General features: G+C 37.4%; 1 protein-coding gene and 1 non-coding gene across 2 annotated transcripts; one reads left to right on the plus strand and one right to left on the minus strand.

Annotated features, from left to right (window-relative positions):
* Nucleotides 1–1,570: 1,570 nt before the first annotated feature.
* On the minus strand, nucleotides 1,571–2,164 carry LOC145076059 (uncharacterized). The gene has a single exon (XM_079022070.1). The coding sequence runs from the start codon at nucleotides 2,162–2,164 to the stop codon at nucleotides 1,571–1,573; it is 594 nt and encodes a 197-aa protein (XP_078878196.1).
* Nucleotides 2,165–3,197: 1,033 nt separating this feature from the next.
* On the plus strand, nucleotides 3,198–3,304 carry LOC145077518 (small nucleolar RNA R71). The gene has a single exon (XR_013693261.1). It is a non-coding gene; the product is annotated as a small nucleolar RNA R71 (small nucleolar RNA).
* Nucleotides 3,305–15,855: the final 12,551 nt, after the last annotated feature.

Here is a 15,855-nt window from a genome sequence, read left to right on the forward strand (position 1 = left end):
CTTCATGCACCTTTGTCCAATATCGCTACAATTCCAAAACCATGCCCACACCTCGTAGCCATCTCCAATCCATAATGGGTGCTATTGCAAACTCGCGGTTATAAAGCCATCCCAACCAGTTCTCGTAAGTTGTCAACAAAGCCCGAGATAAATTTTGCAGAAAACGATACAATGGGTGAATGCTAGCCACATCAATTGGGTTATTCTCCTGCTAGACTGTCCTTCTAGGAGCCATTTGCCTGTAATCATCAAAAACAAACCAAAAACTAAACAAAACACCCAACATATTATATTAAAAACAAAACAGGACACTGGTCGCCCAGGATTAACAACGTGGGCTAGCGTTTCACATTGTGGCGCGCTGTCGGGACGTGAAACTGAATCAAGCATTTTACAGTCCAAATCCAACAAAAATCATACTTGGGGTTTGTTTATCTCACTAATCTAAGGCCATGCAAATGGAAAATACGAACCAATTCAACCAAATTAGGGATTTTTGAAATCTATATAAACCCTAAACACCTAAATGCATAAGATATAAACAATATCAACAATTAGGAGATGAAATACTTATCGGATGAAGTTAAAAGACAAGAAAATGCAAGCTATTTGGCATAAAAGTGTAGGAAATCGGTTGTGGGGACTGCTTCCGTTCGTGCGCAAGTGAATAAACAAATGGGAAGGTGGGTCAAAGTGTTTATGAAATGGTCCCCCTGATTTTTAAGGGCCAGGACGTGAAAGTTATTTTCACGACGTGTAGTACTTAATGGCTAGTCCACTACAAATAAACTTATTGGGATTAAAAATTGGGCTACTCTTAGCAAGTTCCCCATAATTCATTATAAGTCACGACGTGAAGCATAGTCCCACGTCGTGATAATAGAAAAAAATTAATTTAATGAATGATATTTGTTTATTTTATTTGTTTACCACTTAACTCTAAATTACTCCACATCTAATTTTTCCCATTTAAAAGTTTTTGGATGACGAATTGATCACTTTCCTAAAAATTCCTAAAAAGAAAAGAAAAGAAAATGCAAACTAAAATCGGGTTGCCTCCCGAGAAGCGCTTCTTTTTGATGGAGTCGTGATCCGGACTCCATGCCTCCTACGTTGAGCTGTCTGGGGAGTCCACCACTTGCACCTTCTGTTCTTTCCATTGCCTTTTGTACGCTTGAACTCGTCTAATGTACGCCTTCTTTGAATTTTCTTTTTTATCTTTTACTTCATCTACATCAAGCTTAAGTTTGATCCCTTTAGTCTCCAATTTTCGTTCACTCTTATTAAGCTCCATATGAATCCTCTCTTCCTTCACCACTGGACTCGTCTCCTTGGAAGTAGTATCATCTTCATCACTCGACAAATCATCGCTTTCCTCACTCATCATAATTGTTGGTTTTGTGTAGGTAATGACTTCAACAAAAAACGGGACGGATGCTCTCAGTTTGGTGTGTTTGACTTGATAAATTGTCTTGATTTCTTCCTCCATGAGCTTTTCCAATTCTTCAATATCATTATCTTCATCCATATTAAACACCTCACCTTTTACATCTTCTCCTTGAAAACCATCTTATATTCCAGAAGTCTCCTCATTATCACCAACCCTCAATGTAAGCTTGGATTCACGAACATCAACTAAAACTCTAGCAGTATTAAGTAGAGGGTGACCAAGAATTATTGGTACATTAGCATTCTCCTTCATATCCATAACTACAAAGTCATTTGGGAAAACAAATTTCCCAATTTTAACAAGGATGTCTTCTATAATTCCCCTCGGGTGAGTCACCGATCGATTGGCCATGTGGATGGTCATCTTTGTAGCCTTCATTTTCTCAGTATCCAGCTTTTGATAGAACGAATATGGCATCAAATTTATGCTAGCCCCGGAATTGGTTAAAGCATAAGTCTTCAAATTGTTTCCAAACTCACATGGAAGAGTGAGGCGTCCAGGATCTCCTATCTTCTTATGTATCTCTCCCAATACAACTCTTGAACTTTGTTCAGTAAGAATTACTTTAGAGTTCTTCCTTAATTGTTGACGGGTGTCTATAAGATCTTGTAGGAACTTTGCGTATTCTGGAATTTTTGAAAGTGAATCGATAAAAGGGGTATTAATAGGATTACCCTTTATTTGTTGAATAAACTCCAAATGTTCCCTTTCCATTGGACTGAGATGTGATCGAGACGGAAACAGCAAAGGCGGTCGGTAAGCCGGTATGGATTCTGAACTTTTCTGTTCAGACCAAGCCCACGTCGTGAGCAGGGCGGGCTCACATCATGAGTCTGGTGTTTCAGAAACATTTTCTTTTTCAAGCTTTGACTTCTTTGGCTTTGGTCAGGATGGCTTTGGCTCCACTTCTAGGGCTTCTAAAAACTCAGAGATGGCCTCTTTTTCATAATCAATCGCCATAACATGGGATTCAATCTTCTTTTCAGGAATTTGAGGAAATAGCTTCTCATTTGCCAAAGTTGTAAGTTGGCCAAGTTGAGCTTCAAGGTTATTGATGGAGGCTTGCTGATTTCTCAGTGAGATTTGATGGTCAATCATCATGGATTGATGATTTTTCATCAAGGTATGCTTTTCTTTCATCATTGTTCTTTCATCCTTCAATGCTGCATCAGTATCGTCATGTCACTTCTCTGAAGCTTCCATGAAACGAACCAACATAGTCTCCAAATCAGCTTTCTTCTTAGTTGGTGGTTGCTTTTTTTGGTAAAAACCCCGGCCAGTCTGCCTGAATTTCTCCTCCTTTTGTTTCTTGTACTCATCATAAGGCAGCCACTCCTTCTTCGGTGTCCTCCAATCTTCATCATACTTGTCGCCACTTGAGTAGCAAACTTGAGCCTTTTTGTTCCCATATTCATCCAAATGGCAATCCTTAGTCAAGTGCGGCCAACTAAATTTCTCACATCCAACTCTTATTGCATGAATTGATTGGTCCAATTGGGTCAATCTCCGGTCCATAGTATTGAGCATTGCCATCATAGCAGCCATCTCTTCAGAATGTGCACCCCCACTGCCTTTTGCTCCATCTTATCTTGGGTTGTGGTACTCACAAGAGTGTTTTGCGAATTCTTCAACTAACTCCTTGACCTCCCTTGGATTTTTCTTTGTCATTGGCCCTTGAGAATCAAGGAGTTTCCTTGTCATAACATTGACCCCATCATAGAAAATAGACATCTATTGTTGAACATTAACGTCATGTTGAGGACAATTCCTTAATAACCCTTTGTAGTGCTCCCAAGCTTCATATAGTGACTCCCCCGGTTGTTGCTCAAAGTTGGCTATCGCCTTCTTGAGTTTAGCTATCTTGGAAGGTGGGAAAAACTGATCTAGAAATTGCTCATGCATTTGAGCCCAAGTAGTGATCGTACCAGGTGGAAGTGCTTTCAACCAGTCTTTTGCAGCTCCCTTGAAAGTGACTAGTAGCATCCTTAGTAAGATGGTATCTCAATTGACATTTGGGACATTGAAGTAGTCAGCAATGTCTTTGTCCTCATCTAGATGCTTAAAGGCATCCTCATGATCCTTCCCATAAAATGGGATATCCTTAAGTACAGTAAGGATGTGTCCTTTCAGCTCGAATGTGGCAGTGGCAGGTATCGCTGGTTGTACTAAACCTGGACCAACATCATCTCGAATTCGCTTCTTGTATGCTCCGATTGACATCATCAATGTTTTCCATCTCGTTTCTTGGCTCGTTCTCGGGTTCACTCGTATATAGTCCAAACTCGGTCTTGGAGTCGTACTCGGATTCGGTTGGAATAGGTATTTGATCTAAACTTTCAAAATTGCTCTTGTTCTTTGAAGATGAACTCGACTCTTCCGTTTTCTTCCCCGACTTCTTTGAGAACACTGACTTGAATTCTTGTAAGGGTGTCTTCTTTGGTGTTTGATCTTCTTTTACGTTCTTATCCTTCTTTTTGTGAAGGGCCGACTCTGGATCTTCAAGTGGTGGCACCAAAGGTGTGTTAGAGCCTCTGGTCATGAACTCCTGCAAAATAAACAAAATAAAAATTCAAAACTGAACAAAAACTAAATAAAAACTTCCTACTGACTGGCCAACACGACGTGGTAAGTGCCACCACCTCGTGTTGTTGATGAAAAACAAACATAAGAGAAAAACGAAAAAAATGAGAAATACTGAACTCATGTCGTGAGCTTAAGGCTCATGTCGTGAATCTAGTACTATAAAAAAAACTAAGCTGGGAAAGTAACTTTTTGCAGGTTTTATCCCACAAGAAGGATCGATCAACCTAAAGCAAATAAATCAACAATCAAATAAGCCGTTCCTCGGCAACGGTGCCAAAAACTTGATGCGTGTAAATAGCTACACCTAATTTTAAATTTATAACCTAACTACCTTAACTAACTAATTGCACCTAGGCAGTGTACCTAGTCAGACCATAGTATAGCTTGGGGTAAGTCGGGTGTCGATCACAGGGAACGGTATTGACTAATTAATCTACTTACTGTTAAATTAACCTAATTATTAACAAGGGAATGGGTTTTTATCTAATTTTGCAAGTTTAGATGAACTTAATTCTTAATACAAAATTCAATCAATTACTAAAACACTTCTGTTAGTTCGAATCCACTTTCCCTCAATGGTTTATAATTTAGCTATGACAATTACTGTTGGTATCAATTAAGATAGTATTAGCAATTTAGTTCTAAATCTACTAACATTAATTAATTCATGTAAGTCTATGTATGGTCACACAATAGTTAACACATAATCAATTATTGAGTATGATTGGAGCCATGTAAGATTGATTTGATAAACACAATTATGGTCAGAATATGAGTTCTCTAGCACAGTCTAATTCAATGATCCAATTACTTATCTAAGATTGGTTTGATCTTAGCTCTAATAAACTATTGTTCACTGAATTATTAGGTATTCATATTCATGAAACTTCATATTCACTAACTACACAAAACAAGAATTTTAAGCAACCAAATACTAAATCAAATATGCTAGCTTCAATAAATCTAACACAAGCTCAATACCAACAAGTAAAGTGAAATCTAATGTATTAAAACCATGAGTTCCAACTTCATCTAGCTAACAGCAACTATATTTTGCTGGATATACTAGCAATTAAACAAACACAACTTATATTAAAAAAGCATACTAAATGTACCAAACTATAAATCTACTTATGAACTTCTCTTCTTCTTTTGTGTTGATACCCTATCCCAGAACTTCTTTTCTTCTACAAATCATCTTTAGGAACCCTCCAAGGCAGCCAAAAGTCCGTTCCATCTTAATGATCTCAGGTTTTTATAATTAATCTCGAGATTTGTGTTTCACGTCATGAATGACATCTTCACGTCGTGACTTCGGAGAAATCATTATCAGGCAAGGATTTTACTTCACGAATATTTATCTTCTAGAATACTCATGCCACGTCATGGCCTTCTAGTTCACGTCGTGATTTGAGCTAAATTTGTGGGTCTCTTCTACTTTTGTACTCCACGTCCCCAAAGTTCCATGTTTTGTCATTTTTGGTCCCTTTCTTCGAAAACGCTTCAATTTGGCTGCAAAATATAATTTAAGCTTATAAGTACCATTATTCTATACAAACAACCAAATTGTTAATAAAAATGTAAATAAATGTTTCCTAAAAATATGTATAAATATGGCAATATCACTCATAGTCATGAAATGCAACAATGGTTAGCATCATCCTAATAGACTTTATATTTGCAACTGGTGAGAAGGTCTCATCATAGTTAACTCCGGGAGTTTGAGTGAAACCCTTCGCAAGCAATCGCGCCTTATAGGTGTGTATCTTTCCATCCATGTCGATCTTCTTCTTGAAGATCTACTTGCACCCGACTGTCTTATGACCTGGCATATTGTCAACCAAATTCCAAACTTGGTTGTCATACATGGACTGAATCTCGTTGTCCATATCCTCTTTCAATTTTGCAGACTCCGGGCCTGCCATGGCTTCCTTGTAGCTGTTAGGTTCATACAAATTTATTAATGTACTATCACTAATAAATGTATCACCCTCACTTGTTATATGAAAACCATTCAACACAGGTGGAATACTAATTCTACTGGAACGTCTAAGAGGTAAGGATTCGTCAATCTGTTCAACCGGAGTTTCCTCCTCGAGTTGAGCGCCAGTGTTAGAGGTTCCTATATCGTTCGACTCTTGAAGCTCTTCAAGATCAATTTTCCTCCCACTGTCCCCTTGGCTTATGAGTTCTCACTCTCGGAAAAAACCCTCTCCTTGCAACGAAGACAACATTGTCACTCGGCCTATAGAAGAGATATCCAAAGGACTTCTGCGGGTAGCCGATAAAAATACACCGCTCACTATGAGGCTTGAGTTTGTCGTGAGTCTCTCGTCTTACGAAAGCCTCGAAACCCCAAACCTTGATATGTGCCAACGAGGGAGCTTTCCATGTCCACATCTCGTGTGGTGTTTTGGCAACCTTCTTCGTAGGGACTAAGTTGTTATTATTATTATTATTATTATTATTATTATTATTATTATTATTATTATTATTATTATTATTATTATTATTATTACTATTATTATTATTATTATTATTATTATTATTATTATTATTATTGTTATGTCCCAATTTTCAACCTAAAATTTTAATTTTTATTTATTAAAATATTTAATTACACCAGTGTATAATGCGGAAACATGATTGCGAATGCGCGTGTGTATAGTCGAATTTTGCCCTTTTGAAAAACCAATGAAGTGCCTAAAAAATATTTATAATAACTGGGTAGCATTAGCCTTAGTGAGTTCCCCAAAATACTATATACCACAATATATATACAATGTATACACATAATGGCCATTGACATAAAGTTGGTCCACCCTTGGCCTTCAACACGAAGTTGGTCCGCCCTTTTTGCCTTCAGCTTATAGTTGGTCCGCACTTTGGCCTTAGCATAATCCTAGTCCACCCGAGACTAATTGTGTGAGAACTGGCAGTTCTGGGTCAATCAAAGTCAACAAGTCAGCAAAAGTCAAACAAGTCAATGAAAGTCAACTGATTAGGACATAAATTTGTGGTTTATAGTTTGCTTTTAGAGTTCTCGGTTTAGGACCGAAAACACTATGATCTTGCTTTTAGAGTTCTCGGTTTAGGAACGAAAACACTATGATCTCGGTGGCACTTGGACGGAAATCACCATGTGATTTCGTTGGGCTTAATGATATTTCCGGTTGAATAAAAAAAGTCCTACTTTTGGATTAGCAACATCGGTTTAGGAACGAAAACACTATGATCTCGGTGGCACTTGGACGGAAATCACCATGTGATTTCGTTGGGCTTAATGATATTTCCGGTTGAATAAAAAAAATCCTACGTTTGGATTAGCAACATTAATTTCGATAATTCCAACCTATATTATTTAAGTATAAATAATATTTTGAACACATTGTGCTATTATCTTTATTGATAATACTTCCTTTATAATGATATGAATTTTCATAATTCAAATTAGGTAGTTAGACTTTGGGTGCATGGAAAGCCCCAAAATGAGTCAAATTCTACTCCAATTTCCCAACAAAACATTTATGATAAACTATAATGGGTGTAGTTTATGGGTCATTAACACTATTTTACCATTTTGGGGTGAACCAACAATTATTTAAAGGTATAATTATTTCATTTACATAAATCGATTGATACTGGTCGTGAGACATTTAGCTTCACCGTACCTACCAGAGTATACATTAAAGTCCTGAATTATAACCAGAGTCTCTTGTAAGGAGAGCGTGACACTTGTGTATAGATCTATACGGGATTGACAACCCCGCACCTAAACTATTAGCTACAGTTAGACTGGCAGGTTTGGGGTGACAAATGTCATAAATGTCCAGACGCCTGAAGAACGTCGTTCAGGCCCCTAGTCGCATTAGTATGGTTATAATAACTCACATTGGGTATCGACAACACATTTAATTTACGGGTTAACATACATTAAAGTAGTTCTCAGTACAGTTTTACTTACATTTTAGTCTTGGGATTTAAGACTTACAGCTCACTTATAAAGAAAATATCGGATTTTCTAGAAGTATACACTATCATTTTACATGAAACAGTTATAAATCCTTCTCATACAAAACGCTTATGAACTCACCAACTTAATTGTTGACACTTTTTCAAAATCACTTGTATTCTCAGGAAACCAATAAACAGGTAATCACAAGAGTTTTTGGTGGATGGGACGTCGGCGTATCACGTTATTTATTTTGGTTATATGCATTTGATATCATGTAAACAATTTTTTAAACACATTGTAAACTTATTAAATCTTCAATACTATGGTTGTAATGCTTTAATCTCTATTATTCAATTGTTATGATACTGTACATGAAGTCATCTGTCCCCAGACATTTACTGTCACACCCCAAAACCAAGAACGGCGGAAACGTTCTGGGGCAGAGGACGTCATGTAAAGTATCACAACAATGCAAAGTAGTAAACAAGCAACAACAACTTCCATTGCATTAATAGTATAATTTTAATTACTAGTGTGTTCTTTCATAGTATAAAACAACATAATGAATACTCAAAATAAAAGACGATTCTTAACTGCTTCGTCTTCACAAAACCTGATCATCGTACCTGTCTATTTGTGACCTGAGAATACAAGTTATTTTGAAAGAGAGTATTAGCAATAAAGCTGGTGAATTTATAAGTATTTATGTGTCTTTGACTTGTAAAAACTGTAAAGGAAAGACTTGTAAATGTTTGAAGAAAAGTTTGTATAAGTACGAAAATGTTTGTAAATAATTGTAAATGTTTGAAAACCCTAGAAAATTCTATATTTCCTACTAGTATAAAAAGTAGTCTTCTACTAGGACCCGACTGTTTTGAAAGTAGCCTTCTACTAAGACTCGACTGTTTTGAAAGTAGCCTTCTACCAAGACCTGACTGTTTTGAAAGTTTGAACCTCTACTTAAGTGAAAGTTTTTCCTTGTACAACTATTATTATTCAAATCTAATCTACCTCATCGATTATGTGAATATGACACAAAGTAAAGGTAATAATAATATAATAACTGGATTTGTATCCTTTTGTATTTGTCGTATGTAAAGTGTAAGTAATGTAGTATTTGTAATAAGTGACTACTATTGTACTAATTGCCTTAATTGAGTATTAAGACATAATGTGATGGCTAGATCCTGTACTAAACGCTCCCATGTCAAGAGATTCTGGGAACGAAACGCGACCCCTGCAATGATTGCTTGCCGTGAACATCCACATTATTATGATCCTGTATACCCAATATAACTATCACCTTTTGTTTAAAACAATGCGTTAGTGATTCATTGGTATAGTTAGATCCTGTAATTGTTCCATGCTATAGCACCTTGTCGTGTATTTTATCTTCCTCCCTGTATTCCTTTATTGTGTGTTCTCTTATGTTATCGTGTATTGTATCTCTATAACGTATGTATTGTATTAGTATGTTTGTAATTGTACTTTTTTAATTGTATCTCTTTATATAGTATGTATTGTATTTAGTATAGAATCATGAATAAACTGACTCTTGTGAGATTCCTTGTACTTAGAATAATAAGTAGTATCTCCTAACTATACCTATTATAGCTACTAGTTATGTACGTGTATAACCGAAGTATGCCTTTGCTACCCAAAGTACTGAACTGACTAATGGAACTTTTATGTCTATATATATATACATGATATATAACTAATATTTAGACGACATTCGGATGAATAACCGATACCCTAAGGCCACATCCTAATGAGGAAAAGGAAATAAAGCGAGCTAGCCGTCCTAAGTCCTTTAAGCATTACTTATATAACTATACATATATGGGCATGCATTTGACAATATAAGAGTATAAAAGAAGTTTTGTAAAACCTTTGAAAATTTTAATAATGAAGAAATGATGACTTGATGTCAGTTTATAAAACGATTGAAAAGTAGTTTGTTTGATAAGACAGTTTTAAGCATAAGAAAACCTTTGTTTGAAACACAATTGTAACAAAGTTTGAAAGGAAACATACAGTATGTAAGACAGTTTGATAAAGAGTTTTAACATGTAAAAACGTTTGAGAAAGTCATTTGAAGTAATCTGTTTGGTAAAACAGCTAAAAGTGTAGTAAATCCATTTGAATGCTAGTTATTAATCATATGTGATTGATGTACTAACTAGCATGATTCAACTTGTATTCCCCCCCATAAAAGCATTTATAAACAGTTAAAGGTTAATTAAGGGGTATGAACTCACCTGCAGTGAGTGGATCGTATGGAAGTGTCGGACAAGTGCTTGGTGTCAAGTGAAGACTTAAACACACACAATGATCCTAATAACATATAACGACATATGTATATATACAATTAATGATTGTAACACTAATTAGATAATTTAAGACATCCTAAGACATGCTAAACACTTGATTTAAGTGCTAAAAGTCCTAAGGATTGCATCTAAGGGTTGTAGGACTTGGGTTTTCAGTTAGGGTCCGAGGGTAAACTCCTTATGAGTTTACGGCCTTGGGACCAAATCCCTTGGAGTTTATGGTTGTAAACTCAAAATTTTACAGCTGTAAACTCATGGTACTTCTACCATTTTGTGTCTTGAAGACTATAAGTCATAAAGAAGCATTCCTACTTCATGTCTAAGCCTTTGGAAGTGATTGTGGGCATCGTTTCACTCCTTTGTGGAGTTTACGGCCCATGGACCATTTCTCCATGTGATTACGGCCGTAAACTCTAATGATTCATGGTCTTTTGATGTTTTAAGGTCCTAGGTACATCAAGGATATGATCTAGACTAGTATTCAAGGCTTGGTAAGGGACTAAGGTGCATTTTGCCCCACTTATAGGGGTTTACGGCCCAAGAACATGTCTTGGCCGTAAAATCCTTTGATCACATGCTTCTTTGTGATTTCTAAGCTCTAAACATGTTAAACCTAGTGTACAACGAGTTAGATCAAGAGTACTTACGATCTATGAGCTTGAATGGTCGGTTTTGGCCAAGAACACTAGTGTGTGTTCTTGGTGAAACTTGAAGGTCTACACTATGGAATGATTTCACGAACGAAATCATGTAAGATCACTAGTTTATGTAAGATAGCAACTAGTTAGGGCAAGAAACTTACGCGTTTTGAAGATCGGGGACGAAGATCCCGATGGTACTTGAGAGAAAACTAAAGTTCTTGGGTTTGAAAAGTGAGAAAATGGCTAGAAATGATCAAAACTTATATATATATATATATAGGTGGGAGTTCACGTCCCTCTTGAGTTTACGACCATAAACTCCAGCTTATGGAGTTTAGGGCATGAATTTTAGTGCTGAGGCTTTAGCAGTTACTTTCTAACACTTATTCCTTAAGTGTACAAGGCTTGGAATGCTCAAACAGACTCCTAATTGTGCTAAAAGATGGTGGAAATGAGTTTGACTTTCAATGAAGTTTTTGACTGAACATGATAGAAAATTTCGGATTGTCACATCATCCCCCCGTTAGAGGGAATTTCGTCTTGAAATTAGAGCTTAGGTAAAGGAATAAGTATGAATAATTGAGTTAAGAGGTGGGGATACTTCCTAATCGATTGATCCTCGCGCTCCCAAGTGAATTTTAGGTCCTTGTCGGGCATTCCAGCAAACCTTCACTAATGGGATACGACGTTGCTTCGTCAACTTGACCTCTCGGTCCATGATCACTACGGTTCTTCCACGAAGACGAGGCTCTCGTTGATCTCGATCTCGTCGATTGGGATTACAAGAGTCCTGACGGAAAGGTACTTTTTCAAGTTCGAGACGTGGAGGGTAAAATGTACGTTATTGAGTTCGCGAGTAAGTTGGATTTGTGAGTTACAAGGCCGATTCTGGCAAGAATCTCGGAGGTCCTAACTATCTTGGATTTAGCTTTTCATGCTTTCTGAAGTGTATCAAGCCTTCCCAGGTGAGATTTCCCAAAAGAGTATGGTCTCTCACTTGGGATTCCAAAGGTTTCTTTCTCTTGCTTCTCTTCCCAGTCAAGGGCCACTCCCTTCTGGGTCAAAGTCGTAAGAGGTTCCGTAATTCGCGAGGAGTTCTAAATGAACTACGACAGTAGGTCAACGAGACCTAGAATTTAGCGAATTCCCGTCGACATCTTCAGTGTTGACAAATTGTCAATGATTTTGATTTTTGGAAGGGTCCTCCAGAATTCCCACATCACTAAAAATGTGCCTTAGGAATTCGACTCTTCAATTCAAAAACTCGTATTTAGAGAACTTTGCGTAAAGCTTCTATGATCGTAATGTTTCCATGGTTTGTTGTAGATGGTCTTTATGATTACCTTCTTACTACGAGAGTAGTTAAGTAAGGCCCCGTTTGGTAGTTGCTGACTGAGAAAGTGCTGACTGAGAAAGGTCTGTTTGAGTAAGAAATTCTGACCGAATAAGAAAGCATGTTGTTTGATTGGACATCTGACTGAACGTGCTGACTGATGCAAAATGACCATTTTACCCTTGGTTCTATTTGCAACTTAACATACATTTTTTCATAACAAAAAAGAAATATATATATATATATATATATATACACACACACACACACATACACACACACACAACATCCAAACATCAACCGATACAAATTTATCTTTTCTACATAAATAAAAATCGTAACTACAAAAATAATACTAGAAACTTCATTTAGCAACAATTTATCACCACCAACAAACACACGTGTATATGAAAGAAAATTGAAATTCAAAGTGCTAAATGAATGGCATGAGTTCATCATGTTGGCACCAAATGTAATTTCCATTACCAAAACATCTAACCAAAAGTCCATGATTGTTTCTTGATCATAGACAACAATAAACAACACACATGGACCCCACATTGTTGCTAAGCAGCAATAACCTAGCGTTGATCTGTTGAAAGTTTTGGTCAAATTACATGTTTGTAATTATAGCACTTTGACTGTTATTTATGTTCCATATGGTAGCGTTCCTTTGTATACTCAACAATACCTCCCTGTCACAAATTTTTGTTTCACAAGCAGATATAAGACAATTATCCTTTCGCAATCAATAATCAACAAAAGAACTAATTCCAAATTTGATCCCTAATCGTATAAAACTAAAAAAAGGTTCGACCTTTGACATATCAACATATTGATTAAAAAAAACAAAAAGAAAAAAGCCACATAAAATCAAAAGGGGGGGGGGGGGAGGAAGATGGAGTACCTGGACGGCGCTGCTAGCTTCGGTGGAGAATGGAAGAGCAAGACGATGTGGTCGGTGCCGATGAAACAGAAGCCGATGATGCAGAGGCCGAAAAAGTGTGAAGAAGTCGCTGAAGAGAATTTTTGTTCAAGGAGGAGGAAAAGAAGTTTGATCGATTTGTTTGGAGGCGTCACTGGTGGAGGGTCGCCCAACAGCGGCTCTGCTCAGTGAGAACGAAGGAAAGGGAGGAGAGAGGTGGGAGGATTTACAAGGAATTAGATGGGAACGGAAGGAAAATACGACCTTAGAGAAGGAGAAGGGCATGTGAGGGATAAAGAAGACAATCGGTCTCAGTCATCTTCTCGTTTTTTCCTTACTGGGTCAGATGTCCAAAGGCCGAGTAAGATATTTATTTGCCCATATCAAACAAGCGGATCTGACCGAGTCAGACAAAAACATCTGACCGGACCCAGCCAGATCAAAATCAAACAACCCCTAAGTCATTTACAAGGACAATGACGAACTGATCCAAGTAAGAATGACGTGCCCTATTCATTAAGCTCATGAATACTATGGGCGCTTTGGTCTTATCCGAGGGGTATCACTACGGAATCGTAGCGTTCACATCAAGTTTGGAAGATTGTCCTCGGGACATCCTTCTCTAACACTCGCAACTGGTGATATTCGAATCTCAGGTCCATTTCTGAAAGGTAAATCATTCCTTGCGGTTGATCACCCATTCATCTATGCGAGGCAGAGGGTAATGATTTCCTAATGGACTCCTGTCGAGGTTTCTGTAGTCGGTGCACATACTAAACAATCCATCTTTCTTCTTGACGAACTAGACTTGAGTTTTCCTAAGGTGAGGAGCTCGGTCTTAATAAGCCATTGCTGAGCAGTTCGTGAAGTTTGACCGGATAGTCCTTGCATCTTTGTACGTGTGAGACTGTAGGGCGATCTGGTTACAGGAGTAGTATTGGGTTCTAAGTTTGTTCGTATGTCGATGCAATTACTCGTAGTCTTGGGCAGTCTCCGTCCTGAAGTTCGTATTAGAAGTCATACATGGTTCATCAATCACAGTCTCATGTATACGAGTCGTATATAATTAAGCTCACATCCCAACGAGGAAAAGAAGTTAAAGTGGAATCATCAATTCTAAACTTGTAGGATGTTGATTATATACCAACCCTGTGTATACATTCTTCAGCGATAGATCAACCATAAGGGTTCTTAGTTTGAACTTGACGTACTGTACGAGTGGAACTTCGGGGAGGTTTGCTGAGGTTTCTTCAGAAAGGATAAGAAACATGAGGTACTCTATGCATGAGTACTTCGGGGTTTTGAAATGACGGCTTCTCTAGAAAGATTGTTTACGAAGAAAGAGATGTGCGCACAAAACTGGTATTGTGAGGATTGAATTGACTCAAGTCGTATTATAATATCAGACTCACTTGGAAATAAAGGAATTAGATCTGATCACAAAGGCGTTACAGACTAAACACAACGGTGCAACTTTTAACAGAGTTATAGTACTTTAGATTAGCTACAAGACTATTGCTGCGAACAAGGTATACTACAAAAGATAAGTATACGCAGCACGAGGGTCCCTTAACTGACGAGATCTTGCAAAAGATAAGACTCGAGTTGCACTAGTTTTAAATAGTTTTATGGGTCTGTTACAACGAAATGCCTTAATTACTTTAACGTGGGTCCGGAGTAGTCTCTCCTATGGCAGTGATCCTTAGTATCTTCCCGTCTGCATCGGAGTTCTTTGTTATTGGACAATCCTTTTTGAGGTGTCCAATCTCGCCGCATTGGTGACATATCTGGCTTGTACTAGCATTGGTGGTGGAAGTGAGGTGTCGAGTCGGAATCGATTTGGAAAAGAAGAGCTCAGATTGATCGCAGTGCACACACCTATGATTTCCACAATGAATGACTATTGGATGAACTCTAATAAATGTTATACTTAATGATGATTTGAAATGTTTGAAATAAATTGTATTAATGTTTGATTATATTAAAAATGAAATTTTTACCCTTGATTTTTGGGTCGTTACAAGTTGGTATCAGAGCCTTGGTTTGATGGATTTGGGGATACCTTCGGGTGTGTCTGGACTCAAACTGAGGATCTGTAAAGTTTTCAAAAATTTTCAAAAGAAAATGTTTTCAAGGAAAAGGATTTCTAAGACAAGAAAGGGTGTGATGCATGTAATCAACCGAGCTCAAGTAAGTTTCCCCATAATACCCACATTTGTTATCTGTTATGATTTGATTATGAATCTGTGAATCACATGCTAGTTAGGGCTAGGGGAGATGCCTGTATATGTTGTATGAGCTGGTAGACTTGCATGCTAGTGTTGAGTAGTCAGCAATAGGTTGGCCTGATATGCGGTGCTTGAGCCATGATGATATTGGATGTCATGCTGGAATGAGAATGTTAATTGGTATTTGTAACTGCAATGTGTATGTTTTGAAAATTATATATGGTTAGGATCTTATAGCCTTAGAATAGTTGATTTGACCTTATTTCCTGTGGTCTTAAGGTAGAGTCTACTATTTGACAGTCTATTAGATCATGTTATGTGTATATTTTGCATGCTTAAGGCAGTCGGCAGCGAAGATGGATGGATGTGGACATCATGGGTTATGGTATGTGGGATGAATGTTTTAT

This window comes from Lactuca serriola, chromosome 9 (assembly GCF_051521515.1).
Source record: "Lactuca serriola cultivar US96UC23 chromosome 9, Lser_US96UC23_V15, whole genome shotgun sequence".
Lineage (NCBI taxonomy): Eukaryota > Viridiplantae > Streptophyta > Magnoliopsida > Asterales > Asteraceae > Lactuca > Lactuca serriola.